The 19611-nt window shown below is 51.6% G+C and overlaps 1 protein-coding gene across 8 annotated transcripts in view; it reads right to left on the bottom strand.

Annotated features, from left to right (window-relative positions):
- AGAP1 (ArfGAP with GTPase domain, ankyrin repeat and PH domain 1) overlaps window positions 1-19611 on the bottom strand; it is a 529451-nt gene that overhangs the window by 298500 nt on the left and 211340 nt on the right. For all 8 annotated transcript variants that reach the window (XM_077869334.1, XM_077869329.1, XM_077869332.1 and 5 more), the window contains one exon: window positions 19222-19356. In XM_077869334.1, the coding sequence (XP_077725460.1) occupies window positions 19222-19356 (135 nt within the window). The remainder of the gene's footprint in view (window positions 1-19221; window positions 19357-19611) is intronic.

Genomic DNA, 19611 nt, shown 5'->3' with positions numbered 1-19611 from the left:
GTCGCACCACTCCGTCACCTCCCTGGGATCTGCCTCCCGCGGCGCACACATCTCGCTCCTCTGGATTCTCTTCCACAGGATGAAAAACGGTTATAATTACCGGAGAACTACATCTGTCTTCTACGGCGAGACTTCTCTGAAAACACCAACACAAGTTCATTCGAGAGCTCTGACTGGAATCCAAGCACCGCCACAAAGATGAAGGCGGCCGCCGTGGCGAGCGTAACTGAGAGCAGCCTAGCAACTGTTTTAATCACCGCATTTCAACCGGGCTCTACTTCAGAGCACCGGCGATATTTCCATTTTAAATGCTTCATTTCTCCATCCTGGATCGCTTTGCCGTCAGCAGTTCTTAGGCTCTGATTTTTGGTTCTTACGTGCCCACTGGCCTACTAGTCGTGCCCAAGTGTGCGCGGGTCGGGCAGGACGGGCGCCCCCCCACACGCGCTGTGCACCTGTCCGCAGCAGCAGCACCTACGCCGTGGAGGCCCGCCCCGACCTGCGGAGCACTCCTGTCCTCTTCCCCAGACAGGGGTCGGGATGACACCGCAGACTCTCCGAATGGCTGCGTTTCTGTTCTGTGCATTTTCCAGACGCGGGTTCCTCGTTGGACGTCCTCGTTAGACGTGCCCCCATATTCCGGGGGGAAATGTGCGCCGTATCCAGAGAAAAGCCAGCTGTTATTTGAACGTTCAAGACCTAGTAAGTTCATGGACCTGGATATTTAACGGCAGGGTCGTCTATCAGCGTGAGCAAGACTAAGGAATCCAGCTTTTGCTCACGTGTTAACTCGTAACTCCTGTCTGTTGATGCTGCGTATTTTGGTTAAGGGCCCCAGAACAAGAGCCTGGTGGAACTGACCAGCAAGTGAGATAAATACTTATTTTCAGGAAGAAAAAAAAAAAAAAATCTCTGATGAATTTTGTTAATATTTTCGAGAAATACATCTTCTTGGCTGCGGGTACGAGAAAGGAAACCAGCGTCTGTGCTCAGCGAGTACCCGGCCATCTCCGGGAACAGCAGTTGGGGGAACGCGGTTCGCCCCCCACTTCCCGGGTCCTGGAGAACCATTCTGAATGAGTCAGGTTAGAGCTTATAGCCGGTTAACCTGCTTCCCAAACCCAAAGGGGAAAGTGGGGTACGAAAACCTGGGTGCAGGGAACCAGGGTGGCTCAGTCGGTTAAACATCTGCCTTGGGCTCAGGATGGAGCCCCGAGGGGGGCTCTGCGCTCCGGGGAGCCTGCTCCTCCCTCCGCCTCCGCCCCCCACCCTCACCTTCTCTATCACACATGCTCCCTTAAGGAAAATCTTAAGAAAAACCGGGGGCTGTTCTACACCTGGACGGGCGTGGAGCTGTCCGAGGGCTCCCGGCTCTCCCTTCAGTCTACGCCGAGTGGATGAATCTTACAGTGAACACGCTTTTGCTCACAGTCACGCCGCCCTCCCAAGCTTTCTGCTGCTTTGTAACAGGCAGGCATTCTCCTTCCCAGCCCTCGAAGCGAGGGACGGCTGTACTTGGGTCATGATGGGCATCCCCGGAAGGAAGTGGAAGAGGAAGGCGTCCCCACTTCACGGCTGGGCAAACTGAGGAAGTGAGCTGCTGCATGGTCACAGGTGGTGGAAAGAGAGCCCGGCTGCCGGCTGCCCCCGGCCTTCATCCACGGGCGCCCAGGAGCGACGCCTTCCCGGCCACTGGACTCAGCAGGAAGCGAGACCACGCTCCGCACCCACTGACCTTCACGGAACTCAGGGGCAAGTCCGTCAACAGACTCCACAGTTTCTCCGGGAGTCACGTCCCTGGCCACGGCTCAGCCTACGTGGTCAGCAGCCAAGGTACAGGAACACCCGTGCCTGGGACGTTCATTTCCTTCGCCTACCTTCTCAACACAACAGCTACGGAAATCCACCTGCGCTCTGTGGTTTGGCTTCCAGACCTTGGAGGCAGGTTTCACTGTCCACGCTGCCGCTTTTGAAACCCAAAAGGCTGAATGGTAAAATACAAAATATAGTAAAGTTGCTAAAACTTTACTATAGAGAGAACATGTTCTGACCCTTAGACTCACATGTGAACATCTTCCTAACGGTCCACCAAGCACCCCTCCAGCCGGTCTGTGCCGTGTAGACCTGAGGTTACCTTGGCCCGTGTGGCCACAGGTCGGCGGTCCAGTTATCACGTAGCGAGCAGGCTGGTGGACACGCAGTCCTAACCCGCTGGGGGGGCTGCCTGGCCACCCTGTTTCTCTCTGCTGCGAAGCGTAAATACCTCACCCAGCTTCTTGCCCAGGAGATGTGCATCCTGCGTCACTGAAATGGACCTGGGTTCTGTCTGGAGCCACTGTGGAGGGACATGGGGGCCTGGGACCAGGTCCCAGTGAAGTGAGTCGGTGACAGGCAGCACACAGGACACCCAGAGAGAAGAGCGGCCACCCTGAGCAACACTAAACAAAGCCGGGTGTGGAGGTCAGGTGTCACAGGACGAAAGGGTGTGTGTGTGTCAAGGCCACCAAGTGAGGACAGCATGAGGACAGCGACTGAGTGAGGCTCCCGGATTCGGGGAGAAAGGTCACTGATGACGATGGAGAAACAGGAGGGTGGAGGGGTGAGGGGTGGGAGGCAGGAACCACGGAGCCCCCTGGTTGCACGAGGTGTGACAGAACCAGACAAGGGTACCGGGATTGCAGAGAACAGCCAACGGGCAGGCTGCCCATGTGCCCGGCCTGAGCTCCTGGGTCTGGGACCCGATGCTGGTCGTCCGTCTGCCTGCCGGTGTCAGCACACTGGGTGGAGAGTAAGCAGCCTTCTCGCCCCCCACCTGCCCTGGAACGCTGCTCCTGCTGTCCTGCGCCGGCTGTCACATGGCGGGCCCACGGGCTCCTGCTGATGCACCTGCTGCAGGTGTGCACGGGTGCAGTGGGAGTCTACTCCCCAGAGCCCAAGGCTCCTCAGGCCCGTCTATGGCCTCTGCGGCTGCTGCTGACCACATTCCTCGCGGGACTCTCGGGCCTTCTGGAGTCACCAAGCCTCTATCCATCCCTCGTAGCTTCCAGGGGCCCCGTGAACAAGGCCCCACAGACTGGAGGCATGACACGATGGAAACATTCTCGCCAGGTTCTGGGGACCGAGTCCTGATTTGTACCACTGGCCAAAACGGAGGTGCGGGCAGGGCCGCGCTTGCTCCAGAAGCTCTAGGGGAGAACCTGCCGCTTGCCTCGCCCGGTGTCTGGGGGCCACCAGCATGCCCCGGCTGCGGCTGCATCACCCCATCCTCCCACCTCCCCCTTCACGGCGTCCTATCTCCATGGGCGGCCACATCTCTGCCTCCATGACAGGGGTTCGTGCACTTGCACTCAGGGCCCAGCCAGATGATCCGGGACCATCCCTCACGCGGAGATCCTCGCCCACATCTGCAAGTCCTCAGGCTCTGTTCACGGGCTCCAGGGACGGGGTTGTGCTGTGAGGGGGGGACCACAGCTTGCTCAGCCCCCCACCATCTCAGGACGTGGCTCAGACACTCCTGAGCTTTGGAATCTGCTACTTCAACACAAATCATCCTCACAGTGATAACCCAGCAAAGCCATTCTTTTTCTATTTTTTTTAAACCATATCTATCGGCTTTTCTAAGTACTTTTAACAAAATTCTAAAATGATGGAGTCTTATTCTAAGTCCTGCCTTTCAATTTAAGCCTCAATTTTATTTCTAAATCTTGTGTTTCAGAGGGCTTTATATTTGGATTAATGAGTACATGAGGTTTAGAATTGGGTCTTTTTGGAACCTGGCCTAGTTTTGTTGATTTTCCCCAAAAAGGGGGTGGGGGTAAAAAGGGCCTATCTGGTCCTTTGTAATTTTTGCCTACTATACATATTTTTTTAAAAGATCTTATTTTAGAGAGAATGAGAGAGAGCCTGAGCAGGGGGAGGGGCAGAGAGCAGCAGACTCCCCACTGAGCAGAGAGCCCATGTGGGGCTCGATCCTGGGACTCCAGAATCACGACCTGAGCTGAAGGCAGATGCTTAACCAAATGAGCCTCCCAGAAGCCCCTCTAACATGCATATTTAATGGTATCAATTCTTTATCTCCCATAAGACATCTACACTACAGAGACGGACTCCCGAGGCCTTCACGCAGGGACTTCTGGAGGCAAAGGCCACTGGAGCCAGTTTGCAGCCACAAGTTCACTGGTGGCCAGGGATGCAGGAGAGGTAGTCCGTGCACACACAGTGGGGGGGGCAGACACCTACCCAGGAGTACGTCCCCGTGCACCCCCCCGTGCACCAGGTAGTCTGAGCAGGCTTGCGAATGTCACAGCGGACGACACCTGATCTGAAAGGTACGAATCTAAGATGCTCTAAGCAGGAAGCGGGCATTGCTGGTACCCAACAAGGTCCTCAAGAGTTATTTACAGAACAGATCTCAGGAAGGGGAGTCTCAAGCCCTCTGTCTCTGGGCTTGGTAAATCCATGCAAGGTGTATGCAAGTTCTGAAAGGTACGCTGCCAAGTTGTGAAAACACAGGCTTTAGAGGAAATGAAATAACAGAGTAACTATTCTGAGGTCTTTTTAAAGCAGGCTACTTAAAAGGACATAAAGTCCCAGTTTTGTTTTGAAAGCCGACTCAGAAGGCATTCAATAAAATGTTTATTACTAGACAGTGGGATCACGGTGGATTTTAATTGTCTCTTTTATAGTTCTCTCTCTCTCCTTTTTTTTTTTTTTTTTTTGAGAGTTTATTTCCTTATTTTAAAGCAAGAAAGAGAGAACACGTGTGCATGAGCTGGGGAAGAGGCAGCGGAAAAGAGAATACCAAGCAGACTCCCCGCTGACTGCGTCAGGTCAGGAGGCAGACTGGGGGCTCCATCTCACGACCGAGATCATGACCTGAGCTGAAATCAAGAGTCAGACACTAAGCCAATCAAGCCACTCAGGTGCCCCTAGTTTTATGTAGTTTTATAAACAGGTGTTACTCCAATGGAGAAACGAAACACCTCTTTAAATATACATAAATAGGGCAGCCCAGGTGGCTCAGCGGTTTAGCGCCGCCTCCAGCCCAGGGCATGATCCTGGGGTCCTGGGATCGAGTCCCATATCGGGCTCCCTGCATGGAGCCTGCTTCTCCCTCTGCCTGTGTCTCTGCCTCTCTCTCTCTCATGAATAAACAAAATCTTTAAAAAATAAATATACATAAATAAAATGCACATTTATGTATATTTTATATATTAACAGAAACAGATATGAAGCACAACTATGAAAAGCAAAATCCACGCAAAGGATGTGATGCTATCTTAGCGGCAGAGGGCAATGCCCTCCTGCCTCCCAGGGCTGACTCCCTCCAGCAACAACCATGCTGCCTCGCTGCCTCCCTGCCTCTGTCCCTGACCAGTTAGGGAAGTCAGGGAACAGAAAGTGCTAGTAAGGACCTTGGGCTGGTGCTTCTGCATGGTCACCTGACCAGGTGAGCAGTGGCACATGGAGCTGTCCCTATTCATTTGCTTGGGGTTTCTCGATTGTCCCTCCTTACATGAGCCATCGTATTCTATAGCGATTAGGGTAACTGTATTATGCTGAAAGATTTCCTTTGCATATCACTTCATTTCAAGGGCTTCCTAATTGTTTCCATCCAGCACAGCCACGGGAGCTGAACTACCTGTCTGTACTCCTCTAATCACCATTTGGGGACAGAGCCCAACCAGGAGAAAGAGCACAAAGCAAACGAAGGCATGGTGCCCACCGCTGTCCCCCTAACGCCAACCCTAATGCACCATCGGGAACGGCATGAGGCGGCAGCAGGAGGGAAAGCAAAACACCCACCAAGAGATCCAATTCCTGATTCCCTGGGGATTTTCACTCACACTTGCTCTGAATGACCGGACTCGTGAGGGTATTTGCTGAGGTCTACGATCAGGGATAGATTTATGTGTCTATGATCAGGGATAGATTTAGGAAATCAGGGTTTTTCCAACAGTACTGCGGCAGCAGGCTTTCCTTGTTCTGGGGGGAAAAAAAATCCATCCTCCGGTTAAGCGATTCCTCTGCAGGAGTTGGCAATGGCCTCCTTCTGTGGGTCCCGAGCACCCCAGTGTCTGGCAAGTGGCTAAATGCAGAAATTACTGAATGCAGCTGAAGCATCCAGAACCTGGAGCACCAGAGCTGGTCAGACCCCCTTCCTTTGGCACTAACGGACAACTCTGAGAAAGCTGCCCCTCACTTGGATGAAATCCCCCGAGCACCTCACTTCTCTTGTTGCTCAAACTGTTCTGCCAACGTTCACACCATTCCAGGGGCTGCAAGCTGGAGGGCTCTCCGAATCACAGGTTACTTCCTTGTAGATCCTAAACGCCCAGTCTGTAAGTAATCTGATAAAAGAAACCATCTGTATCGAGTGCGTGATTTGACAGGCTTCTCATCCGAGGTACCAGAAGTGCAGTAAGTCCCACCGTCCACATGAAGAAACTGGAAACATCATGATCTGAGGCTCAGTCGGTACAGCGTGTGACTCTTGATCTTGGGCTTGTAAGTTTGTGCCCCGCGTTGGGTGTAGACATTACTTAAAAATAAAACCTCTAAAGGAAAAAAGTTGTGATCTGAGATGCTACAGTTTCTACTGCAATTTATGTAGTGGGGGAAAATAAAATGTGAATGGATGGATGAATGGAAAAGAGCAGAGAAGAGCCCTCAACCTTGGGGAAGGGGGGGAGGGATGCAAAACTCAAAAAATGAGACTTTTCTCTCTAGGTGCCCCAAGCCCACTGCTGGGTGCTCGGGGGAGCGGCAGGTGCGAGCCCTCTGAAGGGTCCTCCCCTCCTCAGTGATCACAGCCACTCCACGCCTCAGCACTTCCAGGAACACGGCTCGCCTCCATAAGAATATCTGCGTTTCCCTAAACTGAGGGGACTCCCGTCCCTCTGCCCGATCCCATCACTGACCTTCCTCATCAATACCAGGCTGCCCGCAGAAGCCACAGCGTCCCAGCAGGGGAGGCGACAGCCAGGCAGAGAGGCTGATGGCAAAGCCTCCGCCCCAGCATCGGGCCGGGGACGCACCACCCTAAAGAGGGACACCTGGGCTGTCACCAGACCCACAAAACCCTTGGTGAGTTCTATGAAAAGAGTACAGGGAACTAAATATTAAGTCTGTTTATTATTTGCTAGTAAAAACAAACAAACGGCATCTCCTTTGTCAATTTTTCTTTGAATCTTCCCTAAAGTTACATACCAGGCAAAAAGCAAAAATAAGGGATCTGGGTCCCTCTAACCATAGAATATATCATTCCGACTTTATTTTGTCCTCCTCCCCAACCCAATGAATGAAACTTTACTTCTGCGTCCCCGTACTGCTGATCCAGGAACTTCACACGCTTTATGGAGTGTATCTTATTACGGGTCTAAATGATCTCTTAAACCACTGTGTTAGTTTTATTAGGTCTGTATTCTCTGCAGCGACAGCAGAAGGGAAAAATATGCCGCGCGAGTCCTCCTTACGGGCGCTTCTGATGCCCCCTAGTGGCTTCTCCCTAAACTGCCAAATCAAGTGCTTGAGACCAAACCAAAGGTTTCCTTAGCGCGAGTTCGCACCGGGTGGACCCCCTTAGAGATGCGATCTCCCGTGACCCACACACTGCACCACGTGCAGACGAGCGCCCGTCGGGAATAACCCATACGCTGACCACAGTGTCCCGTTGGACCCCGAACTCTCGGGGATGACGTGCCTTCGTTTTATTAAACATGATCATAACGGAAAGGAGCATTTCCACTTACTGCCGGGCCTCAGACTCAGTCCGAGGCTCTGGAGCCTCCAGGACAAGGGCAAGCCCGTGCCGCCGAGGGGGACAGACCCCAGCTGCAGCTTCCGCTCTGTGACCGAGCGTGCTGTCCGGCCGGGCCCTGCGCGCTCCCCTGCGGGGCTGGGGGCCGCCAAGCCGTGACGCCCGACGCGTCCGTGGTTCAGGCAGGAGTGAATTTAAGAACAAGAGAGACGCGGGTATTTCATCCAGTACCAGGATCGCGGTGCAGGAGCGTGTCCTTGTGCCCACGTGACGGCACCAGCGTGCAGCGCTCTGAGGTTTACACACTAAGGAAAATATGAGGGAGCTTCCGGAAATTGCAAAAATCAGACACAAAAATTATCCATGAACCGTGGCTGCCCCTGCAGTAGAGCTGAGGGAGGACGGGTCACAGCGGCCCTGCAGGTGCCTCAATGGGGCGCCACCCCACAGCCGGAAGGGAGGCTCACGGTCCCAGCCACGCGGCGAGGCCCCATCCACTCGGCGAGGTCCCCCTACCTGGTGAGGTTCCCTCCACCTGGCGAGGCCCCATCTAGCCGGCGAGGTTCCTCCACCCGGTGAGGCCCTGTCTACACGGCGAGGTCCTTCCACCCGGCGAGGCCCCGTCCATCAGCATTGCTCATGGCACCAGGCCTGGATGATGCAACAGCTAGTCAATCCTCCAAATTCTTTTCAGGTTCTCTTTTCTTCTAGGACAGGCCTGCCATTTATTCATGTCCCCAAGGCACGGCCAGCCCCCCGGGGACAGCATAAGGCTGTGGCTGAAAGTGGTGGTGCCTGAATGCACCCTAAAAAATCAGGCCTCCACCACACCATGGCATTACTGACACCGGAGCTCCACCTCCTGGGGCAGACACCCTGTGCCAGCGACACTCAGGACATGCCAGCCGGAAAAAGAATGCATGCTTATTATGCTTTAATTCTCTGATTTTCACAGGGACTTGCAGGGCTTCCTGGATTTTGACATTTCAAATAGAAAACAATGAAATATGATTTTTATGCTCCCCAAAGGGAGAGGTGCTTTGAGCACCCAGCAAAGTCTGGTCCAGATGAGGGCCCGGGCCCCCACTGCAGAGGGATGAGCCCCAGCAGCAGGACAGTGGCACCCCGGCTGCACCATGGCCCCTCTGGAACTGCTTCTGTGTGGAAACGAGGGTGGGTGTCCAAGGCCCCTTGAGCCCTCCAGAGCACTGACAGGACATGAAGCTCAGGCGAGGCCCAAAGGCCAAAAGCCCACCCACAGCAGGTGTCTGTCTCTCTCTAAGGCGACACAAGGCAGTGAGCGTACTGGTAACACCCCTGGCCAGAAGGGACAGACACAGTGTGAGGATCCCCCCCTTCACCGTCATGGCTACACATGGCCCAGCCACGTCTCCGGGCCATCTGCCCTCTGGGGAGCTGGGGTGCTCCAGCCGCAGAGAACCCACCATAAACACCAAGGCCATGTCTACACCAGCAGCAGGGCACACCTGCTCCCACGTGTCTTCCCAACACATCAGACTTCTGCTCGCCCAAGGGACTGACTGCCATCTCCTAACAAAACTCCCAAGTGCGGAAGGTGAGCTTATCTTCACATGAAGCAACAAACCTACTGAAAATACCCCATGTGGCCAGGGTACAGAAAAAGGACACCTGCTGGAGGGGGGTGACTCCACGGAAGGCTCACGGGGCAGCGAGGACCACAAGCCACAAGGCCACGCGGCCCACTGAGCCTGCAGTCTCCCCTCCACGGCGGTCTCCTAAAGAAAGGACTAAGGGGGGCAGCCCCGGTGGCCCAGCAGTTTAGCGCCGCCTGTAGCCCAGGGCGTGATCCTGGAGACCCTGGATCGAGTCCCACGTCGGGCTCTCTGCATAGTGCCTGCTTCTCTCTGCCTGTGTCTGCTCCTCTCTCTCTCTCTCTCTCCTCTCTGTCTCTATGAATAAATAAATAAAGTCTTTTAAAAAAGAAAAAAAAAAGGAAAGGACTAAGGACGGAGACAAAGATTTAGGTAAAGAGTCATCCACTCAGACACTGATCCTAAAACAAACACATAATGGGGGTGGAGGGAGTCCCTAAATGTCTAATAGTGGATTGGGCCAAAAGAGAGTAGTTCTAGTCACTCAATGGAATGCAGTGAGAAAATATATTGCAGAAAAAGTACTGACGTGAAAAAGTAGGTTGTACTATGTCACAAGGCCCTATGATCCACTTTTTCCAAACACATGGGCACACACAGCCATACCCCCCCCCCACCCCAACCTCAACGGTGACAGCCACTGGGTTGTGGGATTATGGGTGGTTTTTACCTCCATATTTCACGTCCTTTAAAAATCATTTCTTTAGGGTCAGCTGGGTGGTTCAGTCGGTTAAGTGTCCGACTTTTGGTTTCAGCTCAAGGTCGTGAGATGGAGCCTCGCACCAGGCTCTGCGCTCAGGGTAGGGTCTGTCTGGGATGCTCTCTCTCCCTTTGTCCTCCCACCCCCACATTCTGTCTCAAATAAATAAGTAAAACTTCTTTAAAAAATCATTTCTTAAGCCAATCTCACAAAATCCAACTTAGCCGTCAAAGTTTCTAGAGTCTATTCTCCTTCAGACAAACAAGTGTACGGTCCACCCTTCACAGCTGCCTTCTCCCTAAATCAGGGAAGATCCATCCAGCTGTTGGGATGTCACCTTCTCTTCACAAAACTTCCAGTGACTCTGCACTACCAAGCTGACCCCGGCTCCCAGAGCCTGGCTTTGCAGGGGGACGCCCAGCATCTGCACCAACCTGATTCCCCGCTGTGGAGTATCGTGCAAAAACATCGGCATCCATGGGGTAAAGCTATGCGTTCTGGTGCCAAAGACCTTCACAACTTCCTCCTTGGAGGATGACTCTTCCTTCTCTCTTGTGAACGGAACACATGGGTGCTGCTAACCCCCAGGCATGAGCGGACAGTCCCTCGGTGAACGGAGGCCACTAAGAATCTGGTTATGTCCTTACTCTCTATGGGAAGAATGTTCTAAATAGGAGACTTCAAAATACATTGGAAACATCAGCCATGAAGTGTACTGATTTCTGACCATCCTATTTAAGCAACATTTTGATCAGAGGCTGGGGACAAGGAGGTCAAAACGTACATCATTGTTGAATCATTTTAAAAACATCAGGAAGACGGATGCCCACGTGGCTCAGTGGTGGAGCACCTGCCTTCAGCCCAGGGTGTGACCCCGGGGTCCTGGGATCGAGTCCTGCAGGGAGCCTGCTTCTCCCTCTGCCTGTGTCTCTGCCTCTCTCTCTGTGTCTATCATGAATAAACAAAATCTTTAAAAAAACAAAAACAAAAACAAACCATCAGGAAGAGAATGGAGCGGCATTATGAACAGATTACGAACAAAAATAAAAGCCATTTGTACGCATTAATGATACGTCAAGCTAATTCAAGCTGCCTCAAGTCATTAACGGGATCCTGGGGCAAACCCCAGCTACGACGCCACAGCGTAGAGAAGGAGCAACGCAACCGTCTTCTGTGTCTTTGATAAAGTTAATTCTAGGAGCAAAAGACAGGAGTCTTGACGAGAAAATCAGAACAGAGCACACTTACTCAGAGTGTGCGAACGGCAGTGTCACGCTGGCAGTGTCAGAGTTAAAGCGGCGTCTACGGGCACACGTGAGCGCTGGTGCCCCAGCACGGCGGCCAGGAGGGAAGCGCAGTGGGAAGACCTTCCCGACCCAGCGTGCGCAACTGCCAAAGAGGACGACAGCCTCCACTGACACAACAGTCTACAAAACTAGATGAAGTACGAGAGACTATTTCTCATCTCTTGTTGTTTGCGCCAGTATCAACCTTGGTATCAAGATTTTAAGATGACTTCTCTGGAGGTTATTTTGGAAAGAGTCAAAAAATGGAACGATCCTCTCTCCACCCGAAACTAGTCTAACAATTACCAAGTTCCACACCTGATTCCGTGTTGTTAAGGCCGGGAGCTCAGAGTATGAAGTATGAATCACACCCATGATGGAGATACTCCTCCCTACCCAAACCCTTCCACGCTGGATAGGTGATTTTTAAGCAAATCAACAGATACACAGAGGAGTTAATCCCTCTGTAAACGTCCAGCCTCTGAATAGTTCAGTGGATGAGAGAGAAACTCTCAAACGTGGAAATTTCTAGGCAAAGATTCCAAACAAGAAACCAGTTAATTTCACACTTGCAGCCAGTTCATAACAGTATCTTAAAAATCCTTGGATTATTCCAGGGTCATCACCTTCAACAAATTCTCAAACGAGTCCTGACAATGTTCTCTTATATCCTGCTCATTAGTCCCACCTCAACACAGTCCCCATTTGTCAAATGTGCTTGGAAAATACTTGGCTGCAATTCAGCTGCCAAATGTCTGGCTTGGCTTTACAAGAAGCTCTAGAATCTTATTTTTCCCCCCAGAAAATAATAATTCAAAAGTTTTTCTTGTTTTTTTTTCGGTTTGGGTTTTGTTGTTTAGCCTCTGAAAATACGGCTTACTACAGCCAATGTTGATATTTTAGCTGCAGTGTTATTTCGTTTTGTGATTTAACCCCTGGTATAGAAGAGTTTATTGGGTTAAGAAACAAACTGAATTTAAAAAGGCACAAAGGATACTGACAATGTCATGTTTTATTAAGAAAAAAAAAATCCCTGTGAAACATGCATGCACTTCCCCATCCAAACCTAAACCAGGCTACAGCACCAATGGGAAGACCCAGCCAATCCCAGGCCTTCTTGCTCACTGTACACATACCCTCCCCACCCACAGGCTCTACCCAAAGTCTACTTCATGTCAACACCAAAGACAGGTTATCTTTTTTTTCTTTTTTTTTTTTTGACAGGTATCTTTTCTTTCTTTCCTTCCTTCCTGTTTATTTTTATTTATTTTCTAGATTTTATTTATTTATTCATGAGAGACACAAGAGAGAGAGAGGCAGAGACACAGGCAGAGGGAGAAGCAGGCTCCCCACAAGGAGCTCAATGCGGGACTCGATCTCAGACCCCGGGATCACGCCCTGAACCAAAGGCAGATGCTCAACCACTGAGCCATCCAGGCATCCTGTTATCTTTTCAATTTAGTGAGCGGCTACAAACAACGGGCCAGATGTGGTTCTTCTGGAGGCAACTTGCAGATTCTAATTTCCATGGGTTTGGACCACGTTGGAAGCTGCCAGGCAGTGACAGCCAATGACACTCGTGGTTAATGAGGACAGCAGAGCGGCCACCCAACAGGTCAAGCCCATATTACATACGACTCAGCTGATCACCTTCAGAGGAGCCTGATGAGCGTTTTCCTTCTCTTCCTTTCTCCTATTTCGGCCGCACGCAGGCAACTTTCTCATGTCATCCTTGTTCTTAGAAAGTTTTAAAATATGAAACCCCTCGAATTTAAGCATAAAGTTTATGTTTTGCCCCATCGTAACATGAACTAACTACCCATCTGTCCCATGAAATCTTGAACGTATGACATTTCAATGCAGCGAGGAGAGGGCCGTGAGTGTGCACTAGGGGCGGGGGTGGGGGTGGACATGGGGACAGTGACGGACACAGATGCGCAGGGAAAAGGAAAACCGCAGGCGGAAAGGGACACGTGGGCCCAAACTGACTGTACCGAGGAGGGCCTGTTAGACCTACTATCTCACATCAGAAGCCCTTAAACTAGGACATAAATAACTACCAGTCATTGTTACAACTGATAAAAAGATACAAATTAACAGACACTAAGTGACTCCTTGGACATGAAATATATAAAGACCCAACGGACACACACATATGGCCTGCTTTTAAACATGGAAAGTCTTATTTTTGAAAGGACTCCTTTGGAAAAAAAGTCCACAAAGATAAAAATAAATGGACTCCAATCTACTCTGTAATATACTAAAGAGGAAAAAAAAGGAGCAACAAAACAAATAACGAAATAGGCCACCCCAACAATGAAAATTAAGCTGGTTCCAAGCAAGCATGGAACAGGGCTAATTGACATATCCTTTAACAGCACAAAAGACTGTGGTGTCAGCAAAACAAAATGGCACAGGATGATGCAGCACTCGGGAGCAAAATCCCTAAAGATTGCTCCCACTTAATGATGCTCTAACACATGCAATTAGGTTGTACAAACCGGGCTCATTAATACAGCTACTCTTGTGCCGGACACTCCTGTAATTAGGACCGAGCAGCTGCAGATATTTAACGTGAAATAGGACTCTCCGTACATCAGGATATCAGTCTTTGGAAGCAAAGGCAGAAAGCAAACGGAGGCTTCCTGACTTACAGAAAACCCGTGGGCCAGGCACGCAGCCTCTCCTGGCTCAACCCTAACAGCACAGGGCACAGGGAATGCAAGGCCAGGTGAGCCATCCGCAGGCAGGGGGCAGGGGGGGGGGCAGCTTCTACGATAGTGCTTTCCGGAATGTGAACTGCAACACGAACGTAAAGAGCCAGTGTGATGGTGCTGGGAGACTGATGTGGATCCTTCTAGAATGGGATGGTGCCATCAGATGGATGCCTGGCCACAGGACACTGCGTCGAACTGTGTGATGACAGGAAGCCCGAGCATGCGTTCCGGCTGTGGCAGCACCAGCAGTCAGCACACAGAACCCCTCTAATGCTCCTGCCCAGCCTCTCCACCCATACGCACTGCTCCACCCACAAGCACTCCAGAACCCCTCTAATGTTCCTGTCCAGCTTCTCCACCGATATGCACCTCTCCACCCACAAGCACCTCAGAACCCCCCCTCTAATGTTCCTGCCCAGCCTCTCCACCCATACATACGCACCTCTCCACCCACATGCACCCCAAGAACCCCCCCTCTAATGCTCCTGTCCAGCCTCTCCACCCATATGCACCTCAGAACCCCTCTAATACTCCTGCCCAGCCTCTCCACCCATACACACCTCAGATCAAATGGTGTCTTTTTCATATAAATAATGTGGAGCATCGGGCAGCCCCAGTGGCGCAGTGGTTTAGTGCTGCCTGCAGCCCAGGGCGTGATCCTGGAGACCCGGGATCGAGTCCCACATCAGGCTCTCTCTCTGTATGATGCCTGCTTCTCCCTCTGCCTGTGTCTCTGCCTCTCTTTGTCTCTATGAATAAATAAATAAATAATCTTTAAAAAAAATAATGTAGAGCATCTACCCTAGAATGAGCTGTCCTCCACGTGAGATCACTGAACTATCCAGTTATTCTTGATGACACAGTGGCACGTCCCAGCAGTCTTGGAGAAAGTCAGATAGAAAGACGGTAATTTGTGATTTGTCTAGAACTTGGCTTATATGCATCTTGACCAGGTCTGAACAATTATTTTCAGAGCAAAATGCTGCATTCAGGTTTTCCTACTGTCCTATCAACACAAGCTTAGGAAGGTAAGAAGTTAAAGCTCTAGAGGGGAGTATGCGTTCATGTGTAACAGGATGCTTTCGGTTGGGATTTAACAAGTGGTAACAATTTTAGAATATATGTGTGAGAATACTAAATTCTGTATACAAGACAGCTGGTGGCCTAACAGGAACAACCCAAATATAAAACCACACTGTGTTGTAATACAGACAAATCTCGATCAGCTCATTATAGGAGACGGAGGGGGGGGAGGGGCATAAAGTAGCTTCGATAAGAGAAAATTAAATATTTTGTACCACTGTCAGGTTCCACACATTCTTTATGAAAGGGAAACCACTTTTCTTTATATATCAGGGATCTTTCAAATCTCAAACACCAGTCAGATACCAGAATTTGAATATCATAAAATATACACCCCCCTTGGAAACTTAGGGCATCTATTGGCTCTATCCCGTAAAACGTCAACACGAACAACTGATTCCATGTCACGCTTAGTTTGAAAACGTGAACTCCGCTATGATACAAATCATGACGCTCATCATACATCCATTACCCGATCGCGGTCATCAAAGCAAAACAAGCTAGAAACAAGGACGTTCGGCGTAGGTTGAGAAATTTCAAAGTGTTTGAAAAAGAGAGTGAAATTCCTCATTTCCAAACTCCGGTTTCAGGGAACTAAAATTCCCAACGCTCCGTCGTGAACACTGGGGAGGCGGCGCGCACGTCGACGGTCCGAGGGGTCCCCTTACACACACGGCTGTTCACTACCGCTCAGCACTGCTTGGGCTTCTAGGGGGTGAATTTATTTTTGTCACTGAGTTCTAATAATTCTAGGTTCGTCCCTGAATATCTAGGTCGAAAGAAATCCCATCACCTACGCTACCCTCCTTTACCTACCCAGAGGCTCCGCTGGAACGGCCCGGACGACACGCCCGGCAAGGGCTTCTCCCACGCGGCTGGTTTCTTTAGGGAGCGAGAGAAGCTCTTCTTGAATAAAAAAATCCTAACACCCGAGAAGCAATTCTCTCTGCAGAGAACCAACTTTATGTTTCTGTCCTCCTCTATCTTCATGAATCCAGGCCCTGTGAGAACAAGTGACCAGCGGCTTTCAAAAAACTTCCTGCCAAACTTCAAAATCACCACGGTAAGAGCCCGAAGTCATTAATCATCCAGACACGGGTGGCGGCGACCGGAACTGCCCACCGCTGGACAGACTCGGGGCGGGCGGGTTGGCCGTGCGCAGCCCGGGGCCGCCTCCCCCCCTGGGCCGGCCCCTGGGGCCCGAGCCCCCCGCAGGGCTGTCCTGGGAACCACACAGAGACCCCGCGGCCCAGAGCAGGGAACCAGGGGTGCGTGACTGCTCAGAGGTGAATCTTTCATTGCAGGAGCCCCCAGAGAGCTGTTCCATGAGCCACACAAACGCAGCTAGAGGAGCAGGACTAAGGACGGTCCCGACTGCTGCGAGCAGGTGACAGCCACCTGGTCCGTCGCACGCGTCCCCCACCCTCGGGGAAGGTGCAAGCTTAGGTTTGTGGGTGCTGGACTTCCACCTCGCAGAGGCAGGGGCCCTCCCCGTACCTGCCCTCTTCTCATCCCTGAGCCAGAGCCAGAGGTATGGCGAGTGCAAGGCCCTCGGGGGACGGAACCAACGGCCCTCCCTGCCTCCTGACGCCCCTGGTGCCGACAGAGAGCCTCCCTCCTGGATTATTTTCCGAGAGGCACCTGAGAACGACGCTCCGGAGACAAAAATAAACAGACGTTCTGCTTCTTCATTAATTTTACAATTTGTCACGATGCCTGGTGTGGCTCAGCAGTTGAGCATCTGCCTTCAGCTCAGGCTGTGACCCCAGAGTCCCGGGATTGAGTTCCACGTCGGGCTCCCTGCGTGGAGCCTGCTTCTCCCTCTGCCTGTGTCTCTGTCTCTGTCTCTCTCTCTCTCTGTGTGTCTCTCATGAATAAGTAAACTCTTAAAAAAATTTTTTTTTTTTTTTTACAATTTGTCTTCAGTTTCAGGATACTAACAACTCAGAGTTAAAGAAGCAGACTACAGTCCTTGGCATCTTAAAAACTAAACCCAGACAGCCGGCTGACTCGAAAGCCTGGCTGGCAGGGGCAGGTGGAGGTGGGGGTCTAGCTTTTCTTCTTTCGGTGGTTAAGGTAAATGTTATGCAGAAACCACACGCACTTTCTTTTTCCTTCTAAAAGGACAGAAAAAGCACATAAACAAAAGCAAGCCTTGAGGCCAAAGGAAGCCAGAAAGAGAAATCTGAATGACCAGAGTCTGTGAGCGGGTGGTGGGCCTGCTGCCCGCGCCCTCCGCCAGCCTCCCCCAGGGAAGGACCCACTCACCGATGTTTTAAGGACACAACAGGTAAGGCTCTGGGCTCCTGTTCCCAAGACAGGCGCCCCATCCAGCCCCAATGCCTTTGTCAAGCTTTGTAATTTTTCTGAGCCTTGATTTACCTCCAAATCTCACAAGGTTTTGGTTTTTTTTCCTTATGGAGCAAAATGGATTGTTCTTGTTCATGACTGCTAAGTCCTGAGCACAGTCCCCAGTCGGTCAGCAAATACTCTTATCACTAACAAAGAGTCCACGGCTTAATAAAAAGACAGACCTTGTAATTACCTGGCAAAACACGTAGAGTAAACCCTCATTTTATTTTTAAAACTTATCCTCATATAGACGGAAATATTTTAAGGACAAAAATCATAAAAGACACAGAAAATGTTGTGTCATGGGTTTCAGTCCCTGTCTGACTCCAGACGCGGGCAGGGAAGCCCAGTAACCTGTTGGGCAACCCCTCGCATAACTCACTCTCGAGATCATCATGTACAGGCTCATTTATTTACGGAAAGTTCACGTTTGCAATAAACGCACAAGTTACACAATCACTGTGGAGCATAAGGTCATCCATACAACTAAATTCTGCAAATATCCATCAGAGACCAGCAAACCTTCCGCAAAGGGCCAGAGAGGAGCCATTTCAGGCCTGGCGGGGCCGTGACATTTCCACGTGAACCACGGAACTCTGCTGTGGTGACAAGGCCAGCCCAGCCTTGCGCCTGGGAAAACACAGACACGGGGGGTTGGCCAGGTGGGGCCCGTGCACCCAAGCTTGGGGATCTTCACCTGTAATGGCCCCACAGGGTCTGGGCTGCTCGGGGGGTGGGGAAGGGGGGCAGACAGTGCACCTGCCCCGTTGGGCGCCCCCAGGAACCCCACGCAGCTCTGTGCATGCTCTCCGGTGAGGCTAGGCTGACCAAGGGCTCGGGGGTCCACTCTGCAGCCACCAACGTCAGCCAGAGGGGAGGCAGCCTAGGAGCTACTCCCTGCGACTCCAGGCGGAAATCGGGAGCCTTTGCAGGGAGCATTGGTCTTCTAGGCCTTCTAGGCTAGCAGGGTCTCTCTGCCCCAGACCTTCCTGGCCCCTCTGGCCCACAGAGCCCCTCCCTTCCCCCCGACCACCTCCCCTACTTCTTCATCCACCCTCTCCCCCTCCCTCTTCCTAGCCCGGCACTTGGCATCATGATCACGTACGTGAATGTCTCCCCGTTAGGGAACCCTCCTCCTCCAGGGGGGCTTCCTGCCTGCTGTACGGCTGTTCCGGGGGTGGGTGATCACTAATGAATTCAGCAACAAAGAAACAATTCCTAAATTCTGCTGCTGGCTCTCAGCCCTGAGTCTTAATGTGGGATTGGTTTTGTTTTGTTTTGTTTTGGGTTTTTTCTTTTTTGGCCTAAATTTTTGACGCTCTTTCCTCTTTCGGATTATTCTCTCCAAAGCCTAAAACATGAAATAGGCTGTTTATATAGTCGGGTTTAAATGAAGAATGAGGAGTTACAGTGAAGAAGAGATGGCAAATGCATTAAGTGTGACACACCACGTGCAGAGATAAGCTTGGGAAATGCTTCCCTCTGTGCACAAAAATCCTGTGCACACACAGGATTCACCATAGGACTGTTGGGTCTTCTGAGCACACCCACGGCTGAGGGGCACCTCTGGAGGCAGGGGGCGCCCAGATTCGCACCGCGGCCCACACATCAGGCCACGGGTTCCGTCGCTGCACAGATGGGGACCTGCTCTAAGGGAAGGCGATGGTGACCCGCAGCGGGGAATATTTACCATCCTGAAAGACCCGCTCCACGTTCAGCCCGTACGTGGCACACGTCTCGTAGTAGGTGCACCTCTTGAGGTCGCTGGAGAGCTTCCGCGCCCTGGCGTCGTCGATGACCCGCGGGTTGGTGGAACTTATGGCATCTGCAAGAGACGAGCAGAACGTAGTGACACGATGACCATAAGCAGCTGAGGACTTCCCACCACTTAATGTCTCCAAGTAGCTCAAAACCTGCACCCTGCTCCTCGTGCTGTGATGTGTTTAAGAACCTGGAGTTTTTAAAGCTTAGTTCAGGGACACCTGGGTGGCTCAGCGGCTGAGCATCTGCCTTTGGCTCAGGGTGTGACCCTGGGGTCCTGGGATCGAGTCCGACATCAAGCTCCCCGCAGGGAACCTGC

The sequence above is a fragment of the Canis aureus genome, chromosome 24 (genome assembly GCF_053574225.1).
Source record: "Canis aureus isolate CA01 chromosome 24, VMU_Caureus_v.1.0, whole genome shotgun sequence".
Taxonomy (NCBI): domain Eukaryota; kingdom Metazoa; phylum Chordata; class Mammalia; order Carnivora; family Canidae; genus Canis; species Canis aureus.
This window is presented reverse-complemented; position numbering and strand designations above follow the sequence as displayed.